We start from the raw sequence: 25,816 nt of genomic DNA, 5'->3' as shown, positions 1-25,816 counted from the left end.
ATCTGTAAAATGAGAATGAACATATTTACCTACCTCGGCAGGGTTTGCTGGGACAGACAGACCGCAGTGTTTCCACTCTGGCACTGCAAATAGCGAGGGCAAAGTGTTCTTGAGAGACACCGGTACCTGGTGAAGATTTACACAAGTTTACGTGTTACACGTGTGCCAGCAAAACTCGGGTATATAAACCCAGGCATGTGTCCCAGCTGCCTATCCTTCATACCCGCTCCTCGGCGTCTATTTCCCAGTAAGCCTTTCCCCTGGGTGCTGCGGGGACACTGCCGCCAGCTGACGAAGCCCCCGTGTCCCCGGCAGAGCCCAGGGAACCAAAGCGGGAGGCCGGGAGCGCGGGGGCAGCTCCAGCACATCCATTCACCCCTCACAGCTGCCCCAGCGCCTCTGGGAAGGCAGCTGCGCCGCATGCTCCCTCCCAGCTAACGAGAAACAGCCTGGCAGCGGCCGCCCAGGCTCAACGGGCCTCTCTGCCCACGCCAGGGCCAGACCCAGCTGCGCACGGCAGCATGGCCGCCATCCCCAGGAATGGCACTCCTCAGCCACCTGGGTCGGCACCACAGCACCAGGGGATTCGGGGCCGTTGAGCATCACGCGCGGCGGTTGCCAGCGCCCTGGCCCTTCGCCGGGTTTTGGGCCTTGCCGCACAGGTAAACTCCATGCATCCCTCCATGCCGCCCAGGCTGGGCATCCACCATCCATCAATCGCTCCATCCCTCCCAGGCGCCCAGCCCCACCAGCACCCCCGGCAGAAGGCAGGATTGGGTCAAAACCCCCATTCCCGCGCTGTTTTCCCACAAACTGGGGCAGGGAGAGGGGTCGCCCCATCGGTGATCCCCCCGCCCGACTGCTGCTCCCAAAGCTGGAGAGCAGCAGGGAGAGCGCAACCGGCGGGGGCGGGGGGAGCTGGAGTTTCCCCGCTCTCCCCTCGGGGCTCCCCCGTTGCCGCGGGGCGGGCGTCCCCCTCCCCGGCCCGCCGCCGGGCCGCCCTGCCCCAGCCTCCCACCCCGGCTGGGCTACCCCTCCTCGACGGCAGCCGCTTTTCTGCGCTCCCTCCCCCGGGCCTGGCCCTGCGGCGGGGCCGGGCAGCCCCCGGGCGGGGGGCCGGCGAGGGAGGGGCCGTGTGGGGCGGCCCGGCCCGGCCCCGCGGGGGCGGCGGGGCGGAGGAGGAGGAGGGCCGGGGGGCGCCCGGCGGCGCGGAGCCGCTCCCCGGGAGCGGCGGGGAGCTGCGGCGCCTGCGTGGAGCAGACGGAGCAACGGCTTTCGGCGGCGGCGTGGAGGGGGAGCCCCGTCCCGTCCCGTCGCGTCCCGTCCCGCCGGTGCGAGCCGCCCGCCATGGGCCGCCTCCCGCTGTACCTCTGCTGCTGCCTCGGTAACTCCCGTCCCGCTCCGCTCCGCTCCTCTCCGGCCGCCGTCGGGGCACGGCGGGCCGGGCGAGCCCCTGCAACGCCCGCCGGGGCGGCTCGGGGCGCCCAGCCTGCCCGCGCTCCCGCTTCCCTCTCTCATCCCTCTCTCCCTCCGCGGCCGCGCAGCGCTGTGCTCCGCGGCGGCGCAGGAACCCGAGTACAGCTACGGCTGCGCCGAGGGGAGCTGCTACCCCGCCACCGGCGACCTGCTCATCGGCCGCGCCGCCCGCCTCTCCGCCTCCTCCACCTGCGGCCTCCGCCAGCCCGAGCCCTACTGCATCGTCAGCCACCTCCAGGTGAGCGCCTCGGCGCGGGGGGCAGACACGGACAGGGCACCCCCGGGGCAGCCCGCCCGGCCGCAGGGCTCGGTCCCCGCCGGCCGGGCCGGGCGTCGCGGCCCGGGGTGAGGAGGCAGCGGCGGCCGCGGGCATCGCCGGGGCGGGCGCGGCGGGATAAGGCGCTGCCTGCGGGGGGGAGGTGCGGGCCGTGGTCTCCGGCGGGGCGGCATCGTGCCCCTGAGCGGAGCCCCCCGCCCCGTCAAAGCAACCCGCGTCCGGGGAACCCCTCGCGGCTTTCGGCCCCCTACCCCCCTTTCCTCGTCGAGGTTAATAAGGAGGAATGTGCCGCGGTAAGTTCAATTAATGCTTTATTTTCAGACTTGGTGGGAGCCGTCTAGACAGCTTCCTCATTGAGAGTGGTCTGTAAGACGCGGGCGATGCTTTGGCCGCTGTTCCCGTAATGCAATTACATTTGTATGGTCTCCGAGTGAAAGGATGCAAATGAGGTTGTCTCGCACATCTGGTGGAAAACACAAAGCTCGTTACTATTTAAGCCAGAAGCAGCTCACCAGACTTAAAATCGCGGAGGCAGAAGGGATGGCGGAGAAGAAGAAAATATCGGTTATAAGTGGAACTCTGTTGAACTGAAAGTAAGGGGATAATCTCCGGCCGAATTTACTGCCGAGACAATAGGGCCGGATTCTGGCACTTGGAAGGAAAACCACGGGAAGCAGGAGGAGCCCTGCCCCAGGGGCTGTAGCACTTGGCCCATTTGTGGCCTGAAGTTACCAAATCTTCCCCCCTCCCTGCCTCGTCCCCCACGTTTAGTTTTACTGTACTGCTCTGTCTGCTAGTGTTAATACTTGATTTAACATGGGGTTTAGCTTATCTGGAACATTTTTGGAGTATGTCGGGATTGACTTTAACGACGTTAGCATCTCTGGTAGAACAAAATAACAAAGGCACTTTGTTACGTTTTCTTGTCTCAAAAAATGCTGAAGTGCCGTAGTAAAAAGCATCACTTCAGAAGTTCATGGCTGCCCTTGTGTCTGATCTCACAGCTCCAGTTCAGCATTTGGGATGTCCCTGGTTACTTCTGAACCCTAAGGTAGTGTTGAAGAAATCACAGGAAGGTGCTGAGTATCCTCTTAATAACGTGGGGCTTGGCCACCCTGAGCACTTTGCAGGATTGGGCCTTCTAGGATTCAATTTTGGTGGGACAAGGAGCAAGCCGTGGCATGAGGCGGGGGCTGTGGTGCTGGCGGAGAGGAGCCTGGAGCGGACAGGAGGGGATACCTTTCCCAGGACCCCCGTGCTCTCTGCTGGAGGAGTCTGTGGGGGCTGATGGGAGGCAAAGCACCGGGCTTGGGAGGAGCTGCTGAAGCCAAAATCGGTGAAATGGAAAGCCTGTGTGGTGCGGACCTGCCAGCCCTCACGTTCTTGGCTGATAAAGCACTGCATTTGTCTCCATAAACCCGCTGGAGGAATGATGCGTGCATAGCTTTTGACAGTGATGAGTTGCTGTTGTGCTGGGGCTCCCTCGCTGCAGTACGATGAGCTCCTCTCCCTCCTCTGCCCGCTCCAGTCTGCCAAACTGTAAGCTGGTTTGGGCAGGAACCCTCCCTTCTGGTTCGGTTCACATCCTACCTTGCAAAATTGGGAAGTGGTGGTTGTAGGCACCAGGACAATGCAAAAATAGCATTGTTCGTAGTAATAGTCACAATGGACTTCGGTCCTCCCGCTGAAGAAGTGCCCGGCTTTCCCAAGCGGCACGTGCCAGACTTGCACCCAACTGGTTTTTTTTATGGGCACACCTTGTAGTGTGTGCAGACGGGGTTTATGTGCATAGCTTGGGTTTGCAATCTCAGGTGAAGATGCAAGGTAGGAGCTTGACAAGCTGGATTCAGAGTAAAGTTAACCCTGCGCTGAAAGGGCTCGGTCACTAAATCACTGATGGCCCCTTGACGTGCCCTGAACCTTGCTGGAGGTATCCCTAATGCAGAGAACTTACATCTCCAAGCTAGCTCCCAAAAAACAATGTTATTTCACACAGGTTGTTGAAAATGCCATTTTGCATGTGTACGTTTGCACAGAAGCAATTCAGCGATTTTCTGTAGATGCTGCCTTTGGTTCTGACTTCTGCTGGAGAATACGTGCGCTGGAGGAGATTTCCTGAAACTAATTTCGATAGAAAACATACTTCTCTTAAAAATAAAGTTTATGGAATTCCTGGCATATTTTCCATTTGGCAATTTGCATTAATTCATAAAGGTAAATACACTTATCATTTCAACAAAAAAAATACCTTTGATGACTCCTGCAGGCAAAATGAGTGGAATGTGATATGGATGGAAAATAGTCTTATCTGCAGGAAACAACTATTGCCCCACGGATAAAATCAGTAATGCTGATTATTTTGTTGTTTCAGGAGGACAAAAAATGTTTCATATGCGACTCCGAGGATCCCTTCCACGATACTCTCAATCCTGACAGTCATCGCATTGAAAATGTCGTCACCACATTCGCTCCAAATCGCCTGAAGCTCTGGTGGCAGTCGGAAAATGGTACGGGGTTTGTCCGGGAGCCATTTCCAGAGCTGGGAGCTGCTTTCCCTCCTTTTGTTTAAGAGTACCTATGGGTTTGCTGTTATCTCTGGCCTGGTGATTACTGCCAAGTGAAGGATCATGCTGTTCGAGGAGGGCTGAGTAAAACTGGCTGCTTTTGTGTGCCCTGGAGCGGTCCTTAATCCATAACGAAGCCCCCCGAGCCCTCCCTCCGGGAGTGTTGGAAAGAGCCGTCCCACCACTTGCAGGAATCCTTTCCTAAAGAGAAAAGTTTCCCACACTGGCTCCAGATCTCCCTCGTGTTTGGGCAGCAGGAGCAGAGCAGCCTTCCAGGAGTAAATATCCTGGGGCGGCGCTGCCAAGGAAGCACCGCAGGGCTTCCCCGGACGGAGGGTGCGGAAGGAGGAGGTTTGGGCGCAGAGCCGGGGGCTGCCGTCCTGCCTGCAGACCTCCCGTTTCCCTGTCCTACCCCAGGAGAGCAAAGCCAGGGATATCTCTTACCCTACAAACTGCCTTCTCCCTCCTGGGCTCCCTGCATTCCTGTATCCGTATGCCAAACAGTAAAATGAACAGCAGAAACAAGCCAGCTAGTTAAAAAAAAATATTGCATGTTAGTTTGGTGGCTTTTTTTTTTTTTTTTTTTTTTTAAAATCCTTCCTCTGCCCTTTTTACTTTTATGGTTGTGCTTTTGGCATGCCTTCATACACAAAACAAGGCATTGAGGTTTCTCAAACAGCAGTCCTACCCTGAAGCCTTAAAGCCAGCTGGACAGGATGGGATTTCTGCAAATGCACTGGCAGTAGCTGTCTTGTTACAAATATTACCATTTTATTTTCATATACAATATTTCTGCTGCCTGGTAAAGAAGGGTTTTCACTAAATCCTTTTTAACCATTTAGATCAGCCTACAAGCCGCTAGTCTCCAGCGGCTCTCTTCTAGCGTTCCAAATAATTCATGTTTTTGCAACAGGCTTGGCAGCATTCGCACAGAAAAGTTCTTAGCTCATAAGGTCATGAAAATCTCCTTCAACAATAAAAAGCAAATGATTCTTTCTGTCCAATTCATGTTTTTTTTCTATTCAGGCATACAGCAGAAGGGACCAATGCTGCACACTCCACATAATGTTACAGCTGGTCGAAAATTTAAGCTCTTTAATTGGTTTATTATTTTCATTTCTTACCCTTTCTCCTCTCTGTAAATCTTGATTTTTTTTTTTTTTTTTAATTTCTAACTACAGTATAATTAGTATCCAGCTGTTCTGAGAGGTCTTTTCACATGACAAAATAATATTTGTAACTGTTTTTCTTCCTTTTCTGTGTAGAGTCCTTGACCGTAGGTAGTCATACAGCAGAGTTTGGAAAACCTTTTGCTTCTCACCAGTTCCATAGCCTTCATGATTGCAAAGCAGGGCTGTGATAGTTGCTTTAGGGGTATTTCAAAACCAGTTGTAAAGGAGCTGTTCCTGCGTCCAGACGGACAGGATCGTCCAGAGCGAGTGAAGAAAGGTGTGAAACAGCCCCCACCAACCATCAGTGAGATTTGGGCTGCAGAAGCTCACGCCTCTTGCTGCCAGATGGGCTGCAGTGTGTGAGGACAGCCTGGGGTCACCACGCAGTTCTGGGCTCAGCATCCCCAGTTTTACCAGCCACTGGGTGCTTTGGTGCCAGGATCCAGCCCATAGCAGTTCCCATCCTTACCCTACATCTAGTGGTGTTAGCCATGTTACGCAGTCTGAAATAACAGCAGTGCAAGCTCACGCTTCGGGTGTAATGTGTTTGGTGCAGGTGACGCACAGGAATCCCATGTGCGGTACACTCTTCAGCAGGTCCTTGGTGTCTCCCCCGTACCTCAGTAATGCACTAACTCTCATATCCCTTTTTGACAACAGAGACAACTGGCAAAGAAAAGAGTCTCTGTGCCACTGGAGCGAAGAGCTTTGGCAAAATTTAGATGTAGAGGCTGGCAGGTGTCCTTGTTTGCTGCACGGCTTCTTTTCTCTGCCCCTGCAGGTTTGGAAAATGTGACTATCCAGCTGAACCTGGAGGCCGAGTTTCATTTCACTCATCTCATTATGACCTTCAAGGTAAGGAAGCCACAGCCTTACCCCGAACCTTAGAACATGAGGAAATGAGAGGTCTTGTAGTCCTTCACATCTATTTGATATTTGGGCTTTGAGCTTTGTCTGAGCTGTTTTGCCTGATTTTTTAGAGCTGCCAACCATTAACTCCTGTTGAAGTTGCGCAGGAAGGCCGAGTTGTGACTTGTGGCTTGAGTTGTGTTTGAACTCCAGTGAGGCTGCAGGAGTCATACTGAAGCTGGGGTTTGTGTTAGTGTCTCTCTCTGGTGGTTGTGTTCTAGAAGATTGTTAGTTAAATCCTATAGTAGCAAGGATTTTTCTTCTTAAAAAAAAAATTGGCCGTGGTATCGGTTTTCATTTGGCAAATGGAAAGGTCTTCAGGAAGAAGGAACATCTGTACACAAAGTGTCTTTGTTTCTTTCCAAACAGATGTCTTGGAATGGCAGATTACGTCCCGTACATCCTAAATCACAGGCAAGCGCTAGTGGCAACCTTCAGCTGAGGTTTCAGGGGCTGCAGTTCCTGCAGGGCTAAATCCCTGCTCTTCACATGTAGACAAATTAATCCCTTCATTCTTACACATCAGCTTTCTAGGAGAGCTGGTTCCTCTTTCCTGTGGCGTCATCGACTTGGGTTTCTCCCCCTGCCTCAAGGTGGTGGCTGAAGTGGAAGGTGGTCCTTTCTGCTAGACTCTGGCAGTGAGGGACCCCCGAGAGACCCCTGATGTGATGCGGGTGCTGGTGCTACTGGGCTTGGGCCCCTGTCAGGAGGAAGACTGCAGGGGAAAGATAGTTTTAATGATGATTTGTTGACTTTGTGCAGTAGACACTTGAGCTGCCTTACCTCTGGGTTGCTACATTTTTTGTTGGGTGAGATACCAGTTTGTAAGTTGGGTGATATTTTCAGCCAGGAAGCAGAAAGAAAATTTCTTTCCAGCTGTGACAGAAATGCTTTTGTGCTTGGCTCTGGGAGGGCCTCCTCTGAATACATAAAACTAATGGAGAGACTGTTGGCATTTCTTGGTGGGTGCAAGCCAGGTGTTAAGTTAATATCTGCTTTTTAAAAGGCAGCGTGTAAATTGAAACAGAAGATTTTTAGATCGGGGGATTAAAAATCTTCCAAAAATCTCATTAGCTGGTGGTTCTAGAGTTGAATATGTATAGGTAAGAAGGACGGTGGTTTGTGTGAAGCAAATGCAGCCTGACGGAGTCTGGGCAAGGCCAGCTGGAGGAGGGTCACTGGGGGTTGTGGGAGTCAAATGTAGCAAGAGTGGATGTAGCCAAACCTTTCAATCTCCTTAAAGAAGAAGGTTTTCTTAATGCAGCACAGAGGATGGCTGGCACTGGACAGCAGAGATACTGCAAAAGGTAGTGTGATCAGACAAAGAGAGGTGGGCAATCCCAGGGCTTTTCTGAGCATCAGAGGTAACTGCTCAGCAAGAGCTTCTGGGCGTCAGAGCTGGACGGGAAGCACTGAAAGTGGCCTCCCGGTCCGCGAGGCAGGAGAGGAGGCCCATTAGGTCCTTTGCAGAAGATTAGGCAAGGAGGTACAGCAAGGAAGAAGGCTGTGCTGCTTTCCACAAGCAGTGGAAAAAATCCTTTTGTCTCCCTAAAGCCCTGCTTTAACTGCCAGTTTTGAGAAAAGATTTGGAATCCAAAAAAACTTAAACGTTTGCTTATTTATTGTAAGCATGTTGAAGCGCTTGGCCACTGAGTGCCGTCTTTTTAAAGATGGGTAGTCTGTGGTTTGATGTGTGTTATTTCAAAGATCTGCCTCTGAGCAGAAAGTGGGATATCAGCAGTAAAATATTTCCAATATTTCCAAATCTCAAAGAGATTAAAATCCAGACATGTGGATTGTTGACACTTAAAAGCACTCAATGTAAATGCAAGTAATAATTAACTGAATAAAATCTCTTTTGGTTTTCTCACTATTAGACATTCCGCCCTGCTGCAATGTTGATAGAAAGATCATCTGATTTTGGAAAAACATGGCAAGTATATAGGTACTTTGCATATGACTGTGAAAGCTCATTTCCTGGGATTTCAACTGGACCCATGAAGAAAGTTGATGACATCATTTGTGATTCCCGATACTCTGACATTGAACCTTCAACGGAAGGAGAGGTCAGAGGGGTTTTTTTTCCAATATGTTTATTATATAGGCTTTTTCTGTACAAATTCAGATTCTCTTATTTTTAAAGCTGAATCTTCCGTTGTACCATTTTTCCTCCAGGTAATATATCGTGTTTTAGATCCTGCTTTTCGAATTGAAGATCCATACAGTCCAAGGATTCAAAGTATGTATGCAGTTACCTTCCAGACTCATTAGAAAGCATTTCTGTACTTAATTTGCTTACAAAAACCAGTAAGCCACAAATAAAGTCATGCATTAGCCCCGGTAACAGTTTTGAAGTCATATGAATACATTTGTGGTATGGCTTCTTTTTCTGACTTACACAGTGACGTGCTGGGAAATAACGATCAGTGTTGTCAACTCAAATGATTGCTTTTATATGCATCATTGTAGCTGGTCCTTTTCTTAATTGATCAGGGATTTACTTTCATTAAGAACCCCCTCTCCCCAAAATACATGCAGTTGCCGAGAGAAACCTTGGAACGTGATCCCGTAATTGTACAGTATTCAGAAAGCAAAGAAACAGAACTACAAAGGTGCTTACATCATTTTGCATTTCTAGCTAAAATCAAGGAGGTTGTGGTTTACTTTTTAAAACATTTGAGTCATGACATTAGAATGGTTGGCTTTGGTAGCAGTGCATGGCTGGACCACACAGATGCGGTCATAAAACACAAATTACTGTAGCATTCATGTACGGTCATGACAATCCAGGAATGCAAAGGTAGAGACATCTGTTGCTGAGCATTGCTCAAAGAGAAGCCTTGTCGGGCATTTGGCCTAAGTAGGGAACTGCAGTGCTTGGCCTTAAACTTGACCTCCGGTTTAATATGCATTCTCAGTTTCGGTTCGCGTCCTTCAGTGTAAAGCTAACTGGAGCAGAAGAAAATATCTGAAGTAGAAGAGTGTCTGCTAGTTCCTATATCAGTTGGATGTTTTTTTTAACCAACATTTTAAAGGAGAAACTCTGCTTTCATGGGCTTGAAGTGCTTTTTCGAGCCTAGTTTCAAGGCTGTAAGAAATTACACAGGATTCATAATATCAAAGTGAACATGTAGACTGAATTAATTACTGCAATACTGTCCTCCCATGGATTATCCCTCGAGAACTTCTCCTTTGTATTTGGTCAGTGATGGGGTGTTCCTTCTTTCAGCAAAATGTGACTAATTATATTTGCTAGGAAAGTTGGGCATATAAGAAAGAAGAATTATTCGTGTCTTGTTTCCAAGATTTTTTCAAAGGCTCGTAACTCTTAAAGCTCCTGGTCCACTTGTCAGCAGTTCCTTAAAATCAGGTCCTTGCCCATCTTACATTTTAAAGCCCCAAAGAACCAATGTCTTTTTTGGTGGTACTGTTGTGTGTGCCTTTAATATTTGTGTTTGTGCCTGTGTATGTCTACAGTAAAATAGACTGGTATTTTTTAATTAAGCTTAAACTAACTTATACAGTGATCAACCTGTAGTAAATTAATGTAATATTTTTTTAATTTGGGAGTATGAAGTGATGTGATCTGTAGTTTGTAAGTGCTGAAATTAAATCTGATCTAATCTGCCCATAGGAAGTGTGCTTGGGAAGTCACTCCTGGCTTCCTCCCATTCAATACAGTATCTGGTAAATAATTCCAAAACGGAGTTTGTGGGTTTTTTTTTTTTGTGTGTCCCTTGCAGACCTATTAAAGATCACAAATCTGAGAGTCAGATTCATCAAGCTGCACACACTGGGAGATAATCTCTTAGACTCTAGGATGGAGATCAGAGAGAAGTACTACTATGCCATCTATGACATGGTGGTTCGTGGGAACTGTTTCTGCTACGGACACGCCAGCGAGTGTGCGCCAGTGGATGGCTTTAACGAAGAAGTGGAAGGAATGGTAAATACTCACACTTTTCTGCATAAAGCTGTTCCTGTCTGTGCCTCTTAAGTAATTTAAACACTTTCCCCACTCCCCACCCTTAATTTTCAAACAAGAAAACCTTTAAGACTATTCCTCCTCAGCAAACATATCTGTCATTATTGGTGTTAATCAAGCACAGAGAGCTCGGATTAGGTGAAAATTGTTTTAGCATTCCTTTTCTAATTATGTTAAAGAGCTGACGAAATTAGAAGGCTGGAAAGCAGAAAGGGGAGTATAACCTTATGGGGCCAGAGACAGGTGTGTTGGTCAACTTGGTTACCCTAAAATTGAAGTGAATAGAGGCATCAAAGGATGAAACACCTTTGTGAATCAAACACAACCTGTGTTTGTATCAGTCGTTATCAGCTGAGAAGTGGAGTCTGTAGCCCTAATTAACAGCAGGCTCTGAAGGAGAATCCTGCTGCCTGCATTGTATGCTGCTGCGCAAGTGCCACATTGCTTGTGGGTTCTGGTTTTCCCATGATTTTTGCCTGACAAGCAGTAATAGCACCCGTGTTAATGAGTGAGTTATTAACTGGATGAAAACGTGGAGACATACGAGGAGGTTGTGTGGGTTGTCCCAGGGGCCAGGTGTGCTCCATTGCTCTGTGCTTTCGGTGAGTGTCTCCACCTGAGCAGCAGCAAAACTGGCTTTGCCTTTAAAATTATGGCTCCAATGCTGGTAGTCCCTGTTGTCTATGGCAGCAGCTGTCACACAATCACTGTTGGTGTACTCGGTGCTTCTTCTGCACATGTGTAAGGCAAAGTCTGGGGCTGATGGATAAAACCCATCCAAACTGTTTGTTATCTTTGCTTTGAGAACAGAGGTAGGGCTGGAAAGAAGGTGCTGGGCTAGTGATGTTCTGATACATGTAGATGCACATTAATAGCTAATTAACAGCTAAGAAACAGCTAACTTCTAGGTCAAAGAGGCTTTTGTGATTATTGAGTTGGAACTGTGCTCTCCTTGTTCATGTCTGAAAGCGTTTATTCAGGCATTAGTTCCAGTAGGGAGAGAAGGACAAATTTGTATGAGGACATTCTTACCTTGGCAGGTAAAGGACACTCCTGTGGCCTTTTATTTCTTCCTACATGCAATTACGTGCATTAAAGTCTCCAAAAGTCTATCCATTGTGTACTAGCTATATTTTGCATTAATTGGAGCATGGTGGTTTTTTTTTTTTTCCCCTTCCTCTTTTATAACCAACTATATTCGTCTTCTTTTTTTTTTTTTTTTTTTTTTTTTCAATGACAGGTCCATGGGCACTGCATGTGCAGACATAATACCAAAGGGTTAAACTGTGAACAGTGTTTGGATTTCTACCACGACTTACCCTGGCGACCCGCTGAAGGCCGCAATAGTAACGCATGCAAAAGTGAGTTTGAGTAAAATGCAGAACTAGAGACTGGTGTGAGCGTTACCTGTTGTTATTTGGGACGATACCTGTTGTTATTATTGTAACAATATATGAAGCCCTGCATGTTCCTTGGTTGACTTTGATGTGTCTTTTCTGCAGACTTGCATCTCCCCTGGGACCAGACTCTTACTTTGCTTTCTGTCTTTGTCACAGAGTGCAACTGCAATGGCCACTCCAGCCAGTGCCACTTTGACATGGCTGTGTACATGACGACGGGGAATGCCAGCGGGGGAGTGTGTGACGACTGCCAGCACAACACCGTAGGACGCAACTGTGAGCAGTGCAAGCCCTTCTACTTCCAGCACCCAGAAAGAGATCTACGGGACCCCGATGTCTGTGAGCGTAAGTGCAGCCCCACTCCTCGGGGTGGGAATGGCCGTGGCATTCTGGCCATGACCCCCAGGGCTTTCCCTGGAGAATTTAGGATTTCCTGGCCTTCTTTTGGCCAGTGCCGTACTCCCGAACAAAGATCCTTGAGGGAAGGTGGTTGTCTTGGAGGTCTTGAGTGAGCCTGGCTGGGTTTTGTTTTCTCTTTGAGAATCTGGAAATTTGTGTGGTCATTACATGTTCAACCCATGTTATGTCTAATACTTGCAGGAATGATGCACTCCCTCTACACAGCAGCTGAGTTTAAATAATTCAGTGTGAGACAGCCTTTTCTTTTGCAGCAGTTAATAAAACACGTGCGATGCTTCCTTCTTAGCTTGCAACTGTGACCCAGCTGGCTCCCAAAATGGTGGCATCTGCGATCGCTACACTGATTTCTCCACTGGCCTCATTGCTGGACAATGCCGTTGTAAATTATTTGTCGAAGGGGAGCGCTGTGACCTCTGCAAAGAAGGTTTCTATGGCCTGAGTGCCGATGACCCAGCAGGTTGTCAGGGTGAGTAAAAACATATGTTCCTTTATGCGTGATCAAAAGCTCTTTGAGGAGGTGTTAGAGCTGGGAGAAGTTGGTTTGTGGGGTGTTTTTTTTTTCTCCATTGTTTCATGCTTTTGCTAAAGGAAAAGCATTCTTGTAGATCTGCCGTGGCTTGGAGTCCACCTGTCCTTAAAACTCAGTTCCCCAGCTGATCCTTGTAGTGTATTCAGTGGAAATAGCAGAATCCTCCTTATTTGTTTTTAATTATAAGTCTCTAAGCCAGGGAAGTTTTACTGAGATGGGTGGTGGGCAAAGTGTGCAATTAATCTCTGTCCTGGGGAATTCAGGGGAAATTTAAGTTGGATACTGTCTAAAATGTAACTCCAATCCTGTGTTTTGACCTACTTATTTGTATTTCCCAATCTAGCTTGTGAGTGTAATCCTCTGGGTACCCACCCTGGGGGGAATCCTTGTGATTCGGAGACAGGAAACTGCTATTGTAAGCGCCTGGTGACAGGAAAGCAGTGCAATCACTGCCTGGTAAGTAGCTTACCGTGAATTAAATTACGAGACACTGGTGTGAGGGAGGCTGGCATGTGGAAAGTGTGGAGCAAGGTGCTGGCTGCTGTCTCTGCCTGCAAGTGGGCATCTGGCATTCAGGCCGGAGCGGGCACCTTGGAATGTCAGGAGCCGTGAAGCACGCTGTGTTACAGGGAGCTGGGAGGCACATCAAGGCAGACAGGAGCATCCAGATTTATTCCCGGGACCATAAGGAGTGAGACATTAGGATACCTGTAGTGGTTGCTCTGTGAAAATGAGTGATGGGGGGGCAGTTCTGCTGGAGCCCTCACTGGGGTGTAAGACAAAATGGTCAGAGAAGCAATGCAAAAAAATTGCTTTCTAGACATGCCATTATTTTAGGCAGGGATTACTTCATACACATACGTTTCCATGTAGTGTTTATGCGTGCTGGAGTGTTAACAGAAACACGCTGTCAGATAACTGGGTGTGTTTGTATAAACACTGACAGTCTGTCTTATCTAACAATGAACTACATGGAAAAGCTAAACAGGTCTGTCTGTCTGTCCAGCAAGCAAGTTGCAGAGTAGTAGCCCTGCAAGGGCAGTGCCCGGCACAAAGCCCCACTGCCCCACATGCGGCTCTGCTGCAGTGTGATGTACTGGGCTGTGATTTTCCAAGCCCTTCATGGGTCAGGAGCCCAAACCGGTGTAAATGGTGCAGTAGGAGTCAGGTCTCTGAGCTTGGGTCCTCCTGAATCTTGCTTTTAAAGCTAGGTGGAAAGATGTGGGTTTTTTCTCAAGCCCTTGAGATGGTCAGCAAGGTGGAGGAAAGCAGGGGGGAGGTTGTGTTGGTGGTTATGGGGGTAGACCCACAACCAGGGGAGCAGGATTCATGGGCTGGGGGGGGGCAGTCTGGGGTAGCTTATGCTGAGTCTTTCAAAATGTGCCTTTGGGGTACAATGGGGTTAAATTGGCACTGGGATGTTTCCTCCCACAGCCTGAGCACTGGGGCCTGAGCAACGACATGGATGGATGTCGGCCGTGCGACTGTGACCAGGGAGGAGCGCTGAACAACAAGTGAGTCTCAGCCCAGTTACCCTCCTGTAATCATTCACCCCAGTAGTTTTGCTTTGTTTGCAACCACAACATCCAGGGCTCAATGTGCTCTGGAGGAGGATGTTTGGGACCATCGTTCTGCTCCAGAAAGTGTCAGGTCTTGACTGCGGCAAGGGGTGACAGAGGCAGCCATGTCTTTTCCATGCTGAGCAGCCTCCATTTGTGCCACTGGTGCAGGTGAACATGTAGAACTGGTTTTAGTGTAGCTCTGCCTTTGGTCAGCCAGGGTAGGAGCCAGCCATGGATTGAGCTCTGCCTTGTCTGTAACCTGGGTTATGGTCCCTGTCAAAGCTTTGCTCTTACAGGATCAAAGCAGGAATCAGGTGGTAACATGGGCTGTCAGGCTGGTTCTTGGTTTGCTCCCGAATTGGCACTTTGGCCAGTCTGTCTGTCTGTCGACCAGCACTGGGGGAAGCGTGCTAGCCGCACGGCACTGCTGCATTGCCCCAGTGGTGCTGCATGGGATGGGGTGTGGACCTGGAAGTGCCCATTGGGGAGGTGGAGATTTTTCAGAGAAAAGCATAGGTTTTGGCGATGCATCCATCAGTAAGAGCATGGAAAGTCCTGGCTTAAATGCCTGGTCAGAGGAGTGCTGCAGAGCCAGACTGCTCCTCCGACCAGAGCGGTTTTCTGTGCGTTAGGTGCATGTCCAACCCCAAACTTTTCAACAGCAGCACGTTCCTTCATTCTTCCCCCCCGCCCCTTCCCTCCACAAACCCTTTGAAACATCCTGCTTTTGTCTAAAGCCACATAAGTTTCCCGAGGGGGTGGATGAACTGTTTCCCACTGGTGCCCACGGGACCACACCAGGGCAGTTTGGGACTGGTGCCCGTGTGACTCCTGTAGGTTGTCACAGCCTGCAGACACCCCATCTGTGGCCGGGATCGCCATGGGAATGTCCTGCGGCCTGCCTCTCCCCTGCACTCCTGAGTGAATTATTACCCCTTGGCAGACAGCGGTGTGGTTGTTAGTGATTATTTACTCCTCCATGCTTGCTCCCTCCGCACAGATGGGTTATGCCACACAGCTCGTAATGGTTCCCCCAGTGCAGCCACTTCCAGGGGCTTGGGGTACGGCTCAGCCGCAGCCCCGCAAGGCTTTGCAGCCAGTTTCCCATGCACTGAGCCCAGCGATTGCAAAACCATGTAGAGAGGGGACATGCGGTGTCGGAGCAGCTGTGCTTTCCTCCGGCCGCAGGAGAGCCGCGAAGCCTGGCTCCAGCTCCCGGCTTCGCTCTCTGACATCAGCGGGAAGGGGGAGCTTCGCCCTCGCCGGGGCTCCTCTCCTTAGCTGCCGAATTGCCGCCTCCTGGCTCCCGTTCAGGGTGTGGGATGCAGCGCCTGGGGCAGCCACACCTCGCCTGAAATTCATCCCTGCACTGTAACCCAGGCAGTGGAGTCCTTGCTGTCCCCGGAGGGGTAACTTCCCAGCTCCCCTTCTGGGGCAGCTAGGGCACTTCTGGCATCTCCAAGTGGACGTTTAAGTGAATCTCTGCAATTTCAAAAGTGGTTTCAGTTAAAAATTACTCTTAGAATGGGAGCTTGAGAAGCTTGGAGATTTTCCATGGAAACCAGAGGGGTTTGACTTTAAAAAATGTTTCTAAATTCCACTCAGATTTAAAGAAAGGGGCCTGTTTTGATGGAGCAAAAAACCTTCCTATGAAAAAGTGTGACCAGGCATGTGCAAAAATACAGCCTGCCCAAGAGTTCTTCATAATGCTGGGCGGACTCTCTGGGGACAATAAAACCACCATAAGGCAGTTTGGGGATAGAGCTCTATTGAGAAAAGAAAATGGCTCCTTATGAAGGAAGTGGAGCTGCTGTATGTCACCCTGGACAGACCTTCTGCATTCCCCAGTGGTGGCTCTGTCTGTCCCATGTGTTTGGGTGTGTCCGTCCTACTTTAAAGCAGGCAGGCATGGTTTTCCCCTATGTGTAGCTGCTGGTGGGCGACCTCTTGGGATGTGCTTTGCAGCGTACGAGAGCAGCTAGACGTCCCGGGGCATGCAGGGTCATGCATGTTCTTGCTTTTGCCTGAGCCCGTAGAAGCAGATACACTGCTTGCATAGCCTGCAAGCCTGGTGCCGAAGGCTGCCCTCAGCTTGCAGGACAGATATGCCTCTTGGCTACGTCTGTGGTAGTAAGTGAAGCTCTCCCAGGACTGCTGTCTGGCCCCAGGGAACCACCTGCATCCGTAGCATGAAATCTTCTTGCCATCCAAACAGAGGAAACCACATGCAAACTGCCTACTGGAAATGGTCCCTGGCCTGTGCTCACTCCCAGCCTGAGCTTAGGAGTTGTTTGGGAGAAGGATAGTTGGGTTGAGCCAAGACTGCTCCTGGGACTGTGCTGCCATTTTAGCAGTGCAGATGGTCCAGCTGCAGAGCCTGAGAACATCTCGTGTCTAGACGCAGCTGTGTCCAGAAGTGCTTCTCCTCCTGTGTTACTTAAAACGTCAAAGCGGAAGATAGCTCTAGCACTGTCGCGGCATAGCCAAGATGTGTTGTAAATTCATTGCTCTTCCATTTTAGCTGCTCGAGTCAATCTGGCCAATGCGAATGCCGGCCCCACATGTTTGGACGTCAGTGCAACCAGGTGGAGCCTGGCTATTACTTCATTTCACTCGATCATTACATCTACGAGGCAGAGGAAGCCAGCTTGGGTCCCGTGAGTAGCAGTTTTAGTGGGCTGGTGTGTCTGGACAGCTGTGGGAAAATGGTTTCACCATTTGAGTGTTGGAAGCCTCTGTTTTATACTCTGAGTGTTTGGCAATTAAAATGTGGAAAACGCAAAACTGAATTGTATCAGAAAACTGTCACCCTGTAGCTCTTCAGTCTTAGTATCGATAAATAACAGAGTAATTTAGGGGGGGAAACTGACTGCCATTTCTCTTTGTAAACCTGTTTCTTTGATCGTGACTGTACAGTTAGTTTCCTGTCAGCATCGCTCTCTGTACCCCGCTGCATACGCACCCACTGCATGCACTTTTCCTTCCGCTCTTATCTCAAGAGCAGTGGGACACCAACACTGGCTCTTCTCTTTGGTGCCACTGAAACTGGGAGGAAACAAAGCATGCATTTAATCACACTGCCGTGGCTTTTAGAGTTTCTGTACATCAGTAGCATTTCTTTTATTAATGACTAAAACTGTAGTTGATTGTGCAAAAAACTGTTTTTGTAAGTGAGGTTGCCTCTAGTTTGTTTTGCCCGCTGGCATGGTACATCAGGGTCTCTGGCTCTTTCTGTTCACCATGGCACAGCCTTGCTTTTAATTCATTAACAGCAGCTAGGTGATTACATCAATTATTTTTGTGTCCAGCAAGGAGCCAGGAGATGAGATAATGGTTTTTCTAAAGCAGCAGATCCTTGTCTGCCTGCAATTGGGGCATTTAGTCATAATTTATTTATTTCAGGCAAAATGCAGCCACTTTGCAGTTTCAGCCAAGGCAGAGGATTTTTGCTCTTAGGTAACCGCAGAGAGGGAAGATGATGCAGAGCAGAAGTTGGACTGCAGTGGAGGGCATGTGAGCTGGCACAGGGGGTTTTGGTGCATTTGTGTCTGCCTGACTGGAGAGGTGGTACCCGAGGCCTCACTGAGGCTTGGGGATGGAGGAGCCTGGTGTGAAAATCCACCTTGCCAAGCAGAGAGGGGATGTGCCAATGGTTTGCCTTTTGAAACCTTCAGAACAAACCATTTTAAAAAATGCCAATATTGAGAAGCTTGCTTACAAATCTGGCAGAATAAAATGTTGAATTCCCATTCAGGGGCCCAGCACAAGACTGGCACAGAAATGAAGTGGCACAGAGTCGCAGGGATTTTCAGGCAGTGCCAAGCCCTGTGCTCCCCACAGCTGCATGCCCTCACTCATGTCCTGCCTGCGATCCTTTCTGGGGAGCTCCAACCCTTTGTGCAAAGCCAAGGGTAATAACTTATAGCCAGGCTCTCTTCAAAGAGTGTGAGAATACATGAGGGGACATCCTGAAGTGATATGTATATATAGAGAGACATTTCCTTATATTTTATCCCTTTCTACTGAAGCAGCTTCCTTAGGAATGCACAGGATGTTGTTCTATGGAGAGAACTATTCGTGGATGCAGAGATATTTGAAACGGGAAGTTTGAGCACCACACGTTTCCATTTTCTGTTGCCTTTTTCCTCTTATTTGCTTTATATAAAGAAAAGCAGATAAAAATCTGGCACCTCAGACTGAAAGGAGTGACCACATATTGATTTGGCTATTAAATATCTATTGATAATTAGGATCTGTGTTATTTAGTGACACCCTACTCATGATGGCTGTGATCTGCTTTTCAGATGTTATCCTGAGCAGTGGTTTGGTTTGGAGCAGCCCGGTGTAGTCAGGAAGTAATTAGCACTCAGCTTGGGCAGTTAATAGAGCAGTTATGTGCCACTGCAGTAAATCCTACAAGTATGACGTGAAAGTCCTTACGGTGAACAAGGTGTCGTAGCTAGTAGATTAGTTACTCAAGTTTCTAAATTTAATTCTCCACCATAACAGAGAAAGGATGAAGAGTTGTGCAGTGTTGTTTTATTTTATCTTTCTTGCTTTTTGTGTATTGTTAAGTGGAAGGGCAGCGGTGCGCATGCATATGGGTTTAAAAGAGAATTTGTGTTCACTGGGATGCAAATGATGGATGCTGCGATCCCGAAGTGATCCATCAGCAGAACTCATCACTTCATGCACTTCCATGGGGCTCGCAAATTTAATGGATCAGTGTTAAAATCTCTGTTCCCTGTTTTTGTAGGGAGTAAACATAATAGAGCGCCAGTACACGCCAGACCGCACACCGTCATGGACAGGCATAGGATTTGTAAGGGTCCCTGAGGGCGCGTACCTGGAATTCTACATTGACAACATCCCCTACTCCATGGAGTACGATATTCTGGTCCGCTACGAGCCACAGGTAGGTCTGTGAGTACGGGCATTGCTGCCTCCTGGCAGGTGTTGGCTATCCTGGTGCATGACTGACAGGAGCCTGGCACTTCCAGGAGTCACCAAGACTCAAAGACAAGGATGGACACTCGGTTAAATGTCTGAGATATGTGAAAATCCAAGATGTTGACTATTACTAGTATTATTTGCTTTACAGTTTCTTTCATTATTGCATTGTTTCAGCACCTGTTTAACGAGCAAATTAAAAACTCCTGTCAGGACAGATTAGAATATAAATTTGGCACCAGCCGGACTGCCTTCTAGTGGGTGGAAACCCTGTTATGCGCCTTAGGAGACAAATTGCCCGTCTTGGCTGTTGAATGTCTGCAGCCGAAAGTTTGCAAGCAGTCAGTTTTGGCTGCGGATAATTCACAGAGTGACGGGAAAGAGAAAATTCCCCTCAGGTCCTTACCTAGAGCTTGGCAGCAATTGACTGCAGTGAAATACTCAGGTGCAGTACCCAGAGGTGGGGGGAGAGGAGGTTGCCAAATCCCCGCTGATGCTGTGCTGTCGATGGGGCTGCTGACCACCTACACCTGGTCATGTTTTTTTGGGAGGGAGGGAGAGAGGCTGTCATGCTGGAGGATGCCCAGGGGCACTTGCCTTATCTTGTCTCAGTGCAAACCTGCAGCTGGTAGATGGCCCATTGGTGCTGGAGCTGCAAGCCCCATCCTCTCCAAAGCACAGTGACCACCCCGTCTGCGTGCATGCTTTTCCCGGCCTGAGCTCTGGATGCTCCCGGGAGCTTACGGCCATTGCTTGATGCTGATCAGCCTTTTTTTCCCTCCAGTTGCCAGATCAGTGGGAAAAAGCTGTGATCAGCGTCTCGCGCCCAGGCAAGATTCCCACGGGTAGCCGGTGTGGCAATACAGTTCCTGATGATGATAATCAGGTCGTCTCACTGTCACCCGGCTCCAGGTAGGTATAACTGGATGGGCCAAAAAGAGAAAAAACACTTTAAAAATTGAAACAGAGTAACATCATGTTTTCAATTTGCAGTGGCCTCTATGAAAATGGATGAAATTCAATTTCCAGTGGGTTATAAAAATGTATTTAGCATTGTGTCCATAGACTCAAAGCTTTTAAGTTTATTCTTGTTTTCTGATTTGTTTTGTTCACTGAATAAAGAGGCAGGGAAGTGTTTGCACAGCCTGTGAGCCAACATCGGTATGACTCTTTACCTTGCTGATAAGTTTTTCCGGTTCTGACTTGCACAAGCCTCCAAACTGCCTTTCACATTGTAGCTTTTGTTCTGCCCGGTCTTGGCTGCTTTCCGTTATCTCAATTGCTTTATAGGGCCATCTGAAATGCTTTATGGTCCTGGACATTTGAAGTAAGAATTGTTTCCTGTTCCTAATCCAGATATGTCGTTCTCCCACGGCCTGTCTGCTTCGAGAAGGGGCTGAATTACACCATCCGCCTTGAGCTGCCCCAGTACTCCTCAGTGGATACAGAGACGGAGAGCCCATACACGCTCATTGACTCTGTGAGCAGAAATTATTTCAGGGATGTTCTGGGGTAAAAGTGTGTTTAAAAGCCTGAAAGTTTGCATCTCTTCTGGCATGTGTCTGTGTAAATCCAAAGTAATATTTTACAGTGTCATTGCTTACGGCTGAAGCTAGATTTTAACTGAACAATGTAAAGCAGCGTAGGTTTCTTCAGTCGCAAAGTATGTGGGTTGTTTCTCTGCTAAGAGGCTTTTGCTGTATTTTACAGGACTGTAGCTAGTTCCACAGGCCTGTGGTTTCTTTGGGGAGGCTAATGTGTGCCATGTATGTCATGAATGTCAGCATCAATCTTTTTCTTTTGAATGGATAGAATTTGGTAGATTTGGTAAGAATTTGGTAGATACCAGAACTATTCCACCAAAAACTAGAGAAATACTGTCATTTCCCTTCCGAATTCTGTCTGGCTGTTTGCTTTTTGGCCAAAAAAGGGTGATAGAAAGTGGGATAATACTGAATTTTTGTAATTTGGGTGGAGGCTATTTTTAAATAGTGACACTTTGTCATTGTAAAATTGTTTTGTAGCTTGTTCTCATGCCATACTGCAAATCACTGGACATATTCACAGTGGGAGGCTCAGGCGAAGATGTGGTCACGAACAGCGCTTGGGAAACTTTCCAAAGATACCGGTGTCTGGAAAACAGCAGGAGCGTTGTGAAAACCCCCATGACGGATGTCTGCAAGAACATCATATTCAGCATTTCTGCACTATTACACGAGACCGCGTTATGTACGTAACCATCTGCTTCTAGGGCAAAGAGCACCTGGAAGCTGAGCGGCGCTTGCAGGCAGAGCGGTTTGCATGGGGAAGGCATGGGCATGATACGAGGCAGGTGGTTCATGTCCTGCGCCATGGTACTCACTCCCCCCGATGCTTTTCTCCACTCAGCATGCCAGTGTGACCCCCAGGGCTCCCTGAGTTCAGTGTGCGACCCCAGCGGAGGACAGTGCCAGTGTCGTCCCAACGTCGTTGGAAGACAGTGCGACAGATGCGCCCCTGGCACCTTTGGGTTCGGGCCGAGCGGATGCCGACGTATGTTAAACCCATGGCTCTGGGCTGCACTGTGATCGGGGCCCTGCGTTTAGGGTTTGCTGTGGAAACACAGCCCCTCTCACCCTCTTCTTGCAGCGTGCGAGTGCCATGCCCGAGGTTCTTACAACGCCTTCTGCGACGCGGAGACAGGCCAGTGCCACTGCTTCCCTGGGGTCTATGGGCGGCAGTGCGACCGCTGCCTGCCCGGCTTCTGGGGCTTTCCCAGCTGCCAGCCCTGCCACTGCAACGGCCACGCTGACGACTGCAGCCCCTTCACCGGGGAGTGCCTGAGCTGCCGGGACCACACGGCGGGGCACAACTGCGAGAGGTACGGTGTGCGCGCCCCCTCCCCGGCCCCTCTCCCTCCTCACAGCAGGATTGGTGCAGCAGCTGTTCCCCTGTGGCGCTGGTGCTCAGGTGGGTGTGAAGCCACGGGGAGAGTGTCTGGACCCTGGGAGCCAGAGCAGCGCTGGTGGTCCCAGAGGAGGATGGGAGCAGGGACCCCCTCCTCCCTGCCCACAGCCTTGTGCCTTCCAATAGTGCCTGCCCAGGCGGCTGAGAGCATGTTGCAGGACCCCAGGGCTTCAGAGAGACTTTCACCATTGCAAGCCTCTTGAGACACATGCCTCAGATCTCCTGCTTTTACACTGGTGTAAGCTAGGAAAATTTGCCTCTGTGAGCACAGCTGCTCAGAGTGTGAGTGGCACAGGAGACCCATAAGGATGTTTCTGTCCTTTGATTCTTCACAGTGGTTGAAAACCTGAGTGTAGTTACGGCAAGGCTGCAGTCTGGTTGCCTGCGGTCCCCTGCATGCTGTGTACCCCATTGCGCAGGTGCCAGGCTGGCTACTATGGAGACCCCGTCCTGGGATCAGGCGACCACTGCCGCCCCTGCCCTTGCCCTGATGGCCCCGAGAGCGGACGCCAGTTTGCCAGCGGCTGTTACCAGGATCCGGTCACGCTGCAAGTCGTGTGTGTCTGTAGTGCGGGATACATAGGTACTTGGCGGGTGTGCGGAGGGGGGCTGGTTGGGTTGGACCTCCTGGTGAGAAGGGGTATGTTCATATGGGTTGTTGGATGTGACCACAGTACCAGCGTCAATGTGATGCTGCTGGAGGTTGGCAGCACTTGGAACGTGCCAGGGCAGAGCGGCTTGTGCAGGCGATGCCGGCACCACCGCGAGCCTCATCCCCGGCAGCATGGCGAGGGATGACCGGTGCTTGGCAGAGGTGGACAGGACAGCAGTGGAACCGAGGGGACAAGCGTGCTGGCAGCTGGGCTGCGGCACCATGCCTTGGTGTCTGAGGCAGTTCCATCCATGCTGCACCAAGCTGCTGCAGTCTCACCAAGCACTGCCTCTGTTGCTTTGAGCACGATCCAATTAACGTTGCCCCCATTAATGGCCTTTATTGTCTTGCCTCAGTCTTGCCGTTTATGGGGCTGCGCGCTAGCGAGCCGTGATGGTAATTCCCACCGTGCCTGTTTGTTCAAACAGGCAGTCGATGTGATGAATGTGCGTCTGGCTTCTTTGGGAGCCCCGACGAGGTTGGCGGCGCCTGCCAGCCGTGCCAGTGCAACAACAACATCGACACCACTGACCCGGAGGCCTGTGACAAGAAGACTGGAACATGCGTGAAGTGCCTGTATCACACGGAGGGCGAAAACTGCCAGCTCTGCAAACAGGGCTACTACGGGAGCGCCCTGCAGCAGGACTGCAGAAGTGAGTGGGGAGATGTGGCTGCAACCCTTCCGCCAGCCATGTCACAGGGTGGCAGCGGCTGCCTGAACTCTTTAATTTACCTGGGAGCATTTAGGGGTGGAGGGGAAACCTCATTACCTTCAGCTGGAGTTGCGTGCAGCTGCCCTGCAACTCAGCGGGGCTCCTGGCCGGGAGGGGAGTCCTTTACATTTGACAGGGAGAGCAGGGACAGCATTTACATGTGCTGAAAGGATGAGGCTTTTGCGGGAGGGGGGTTGCTTGCCCTCATGTTAACAGTCTGTTTACCTCTTCTCCAGAGATGGGGGTGGCGGGGTGAGGGTTTGGCTTTTGTTTACACCAGCGTCCCTGCAGACATGGCTGGACAGCGGGAGCGAGGGCTGTGGGGAGGCAGACCCTCCTCTCCCTCTGCACCAGACGCAGCCCGGCAAGGCGGACGGGTTGCTGTGTGGGCGAGCAGAGCCCTGCTCTGCTTGGCACGCCATCGGCCCCTCCAAGCATATCTGCCACTGTAGCCAGCTGACAGGAGCTGGGCAGGCTTGGGCTTTGGTTGTGTACGGAGGGAGGAGAGGAGAGGAGTGGGAAGGCTGGGCCGCTCGAATGAGCGGCTCCTGTCACCTCCTGTGTGTTGGGGCAGAAGCTGTAGAGGCGGCCAGCCTGGGACATGAGGAGGGCTCTTGTGTGGTGCTGGGTGTCATTCAGGGTTGGCTAATCCAGGCCTGGCCATGGGCATCGGCACGTGCCAGCACCTGCCCGCACCTCTGGGGACTCAGAGAATAAACTAAATGCGAACTCCGGGCAGTCTGGTAACGAGAGGACGGGCTGACATCGAGGCGCCACGCTCTTTGCCTCACAGAGTGCGTCTGCAACTACCTGGGCACCATGCGGGAGGACTGCGAGGGCTCGGAGAGCTGCCGGTGCGAGGCGGCCACGGGGCAGTGCCGGTGCCTGCCCAACGTGGTTGGGCAGACCTGCGACCGCTGTGCCCCCCACACGTGGAGGCTCGCCAGCGGCGCTGGCTGCGAGCAGTGCGGCTGCGACCCCACGCGCTCCCTCGGGCCTGCCTGCAATGAGGTGAGGGGAGCGCGGGGCGTGCTCCGACAGCTTGGCCTTCGCTCCGGCGCGGGGCCGAGCTGCTGCCGAGGTGGTCACCTCTCCTGTTGGGGTTTGTTTTGGCAGTTCACGGGGCAGTGCCAGTGCATGCCGGGCTTTGGAGGCCGAACCTGCCGGGAGTGCCAGGAGCTCTTCTGGGGTGACCCGGGCGTGGAGTGCCGAGGTGAGTCCAACCCGAGCGCTTGCTCCGCCTGCTCCTTTTGGAAATGGCCTGTTGGCCGGTGGCCAGGCGTGCCGTCACCCCCCAGTGTGCTGGGACTCCCCCTCCGGTGCCCCCTGCCAGTGCCCACACGAGCCTTGGAAATGAGGGAGGAAGGCGTGTTGGGGTCTGTCCCCCAGGGTTTTGGTGTCTCCAGGGATGGGAGGCACAGCAGGAGCCCGACCTGGCGCTTGCTGGACCCTTATTTAGAAACAAACCTCTCTGTGTAGAAACTAACTCTCCTTTAATCAGTAGGCTGCAATGCTGTCAGGTAAGCTGGTGTGGTAAGAAAACACATCGCAAGTGTTTGGGTTTGAGAATTGGTCCAGAGACCAGTTTCCTTTGCCTTTCGATTGTAGGTGGTGGAAGACCACTGTCTCCTCTTGTGTCTTGTTAGGGAGGCTGGGCCTGAAGAAATAAGGTTTTGGATTTAGTAGGAGACTTTCCTTATATTTCAGGTGAAAATAAAGGAGCGAGCAGAGACGATGCAGCAGGTTAGCCATAGCTATATGCCGCAAAACAGAGCGCCATGAAGTTGCTTGTTTAGAAAACTGGATGCGCTCTGTCCTTTTATTATAAACAAGTCTGTTCATTAGCGGGAAAAGAAACTTCAAACACTGTCCAGACCAGAACAAACTTGTATCTCCGATCTGCTCAAATAGGAGTCTTTGCCAGGAGGGTTTGCAGTAGATTAAGGTATTTTTTCCTGCAGGGAGGAATGTGCTTGCTGTGGTCTTTAATAAATCCCTTACAATAGAGATACCTTAGAGCCCATTATCTAACCAGATAGGCAGGTCACAGCTACTTGGTTAGTGCAGCAGATGAAAGGACTGGGGAATTGTCCCAGTTCCTGAGTACATATTGGGTTTCTTGGGGGGCGAGGCAGCCTTTCGGGGAGGCTGTGTGTGTTCTGACGTGGTGAGGGGCGCTGACCCTGCTGGCTCCAGGGCAGGGATTGTCTCTTGGTATCAGCTGTCTCCATCAGGGTTTATTGATGGAGTCCATCTGCATA

At 50.6% G+C, this 25,816-nt stretch overlaps 1 protein-coding gene across 1 annotated transcript in view; it reads left to right on the top strand.

Annotated features, from left to right (window-relative positions):
• The first annotated feature begins 1,188 nt into the window (after nucleotides 1-1,188).
• Nucleotides 1,189-25,816, top strand: part of LAMB1 (laminin subunit beta 1) — a 44,499-nt gene continuing 19,871 nt past the window's right edge. Inside the window, exons 1-23 of the mRNA XM_030013402.1 lie at nucleotides 1,189-1,384; nucleotides 1,545-1,714; nucleotides 4,125-4,260; nucleotides 6,271-6,344; nucleotides 8,276-8,464; nucleotides 8,574-8,637; nucleotides 10,142-10,344; nucleotides 11,624-11,744; nucleotides 11,940-12,128; nucleotides 12,490-12,669; nucleotides 13,076-13,188; nucleotides 14,167-14,246; nucleotides 16,816-16,951; nucleotides 19,051-19,209; nucleotides 20,029-20,156; nucleotides 20,601-20,724; nucleotides 21,269-21,473; nucleotides 21,633-21,776; nucleotides 21,873-22,104; nucleotides 22,610-22,773; nucleotides 23,271-23,495; nucleotides 24,349-24,566; nucleotides 24,672-24,768. Of these exons, the coding sequence (XP_029869262.1) occupies nucleotides 1,348-1,384; nucleotides 1,545-1,714; nucleotides 4,125-4,260; nucleotides 6,271-6,344; nucleotides 8,276-8,464; nucleotides 8,574-8,637; nucleotides 10,142-10,344; nucleotides 11,624-11,744; nucleotides 11,940-12,128; nucleotides 12,490-12,669; nucleotides 13,076-13,188; nucleotides 14,167-14,246; nucleotides 16,816-16,951; nucleotides 19,051-19,209; nucleotides 20,029-20,156; nucleotides 20,601-20,724; nucleotides 21,269-21,473; nucleotides 21,633-21,776; nucleotides 21,873-22,104; nucleotides 22,610-22,773; nucleotides 23,271-23,495; nucleotides 24,349-24,566; nucleotides 24,672-24,768 (3,388 nt within the window). The 5' untranslated portion in view covers nucleotides 1,189-1,347. The remainder of the gene's footprint in view (nucleotides 1,385-1,544; nucleotides 1,715-4,124; nucleotides 4,261-6,270; nucleotides 6,345-8,275; nucleotides 8,465-8,573; nucleotides 8,638-10,141; nucleotides 10,345-11,623; nucleotides 11,745-11,939; nucleotides 12,129-12,489; nucleotides 12,670-13,075; nucleotides 13,189-14,166; nucleotides 14,247-16,815; nucleotides 16,952-19,050; nucleotides 19,210-20,028; nucleotides 20,157-20,600; nucleotides 20,725-21,268; nucleotides 21,474-21,632; nucleotides 21,777-21,872; nucleotides 22,105-22,609; nucleotides 22,774-23,270; nucleotides 23,496-24,348; nucleotides 24,567-24,671; nucleotides 24,769-25,816) is intronic.

The sequence above is a fragment of the Aquila chrysaetos genome, chromosome 5, assembly GCF_900496995.4.
Source record: "Aquila chrysaetos chrysaetos chromosome 5, bAquChr1.4, whole genome shotgun sequence".
Taxonomy (NCBI): domain Eukaryota; kingdom Metazoa; phylum Chordata; class Aves; order Accipitriformes; family Accipitridae; genus Aquila; species Aquila chrysaetos.
This window is presented reverse-complemented; position numbering and strand designations above follow the sequence as displayed.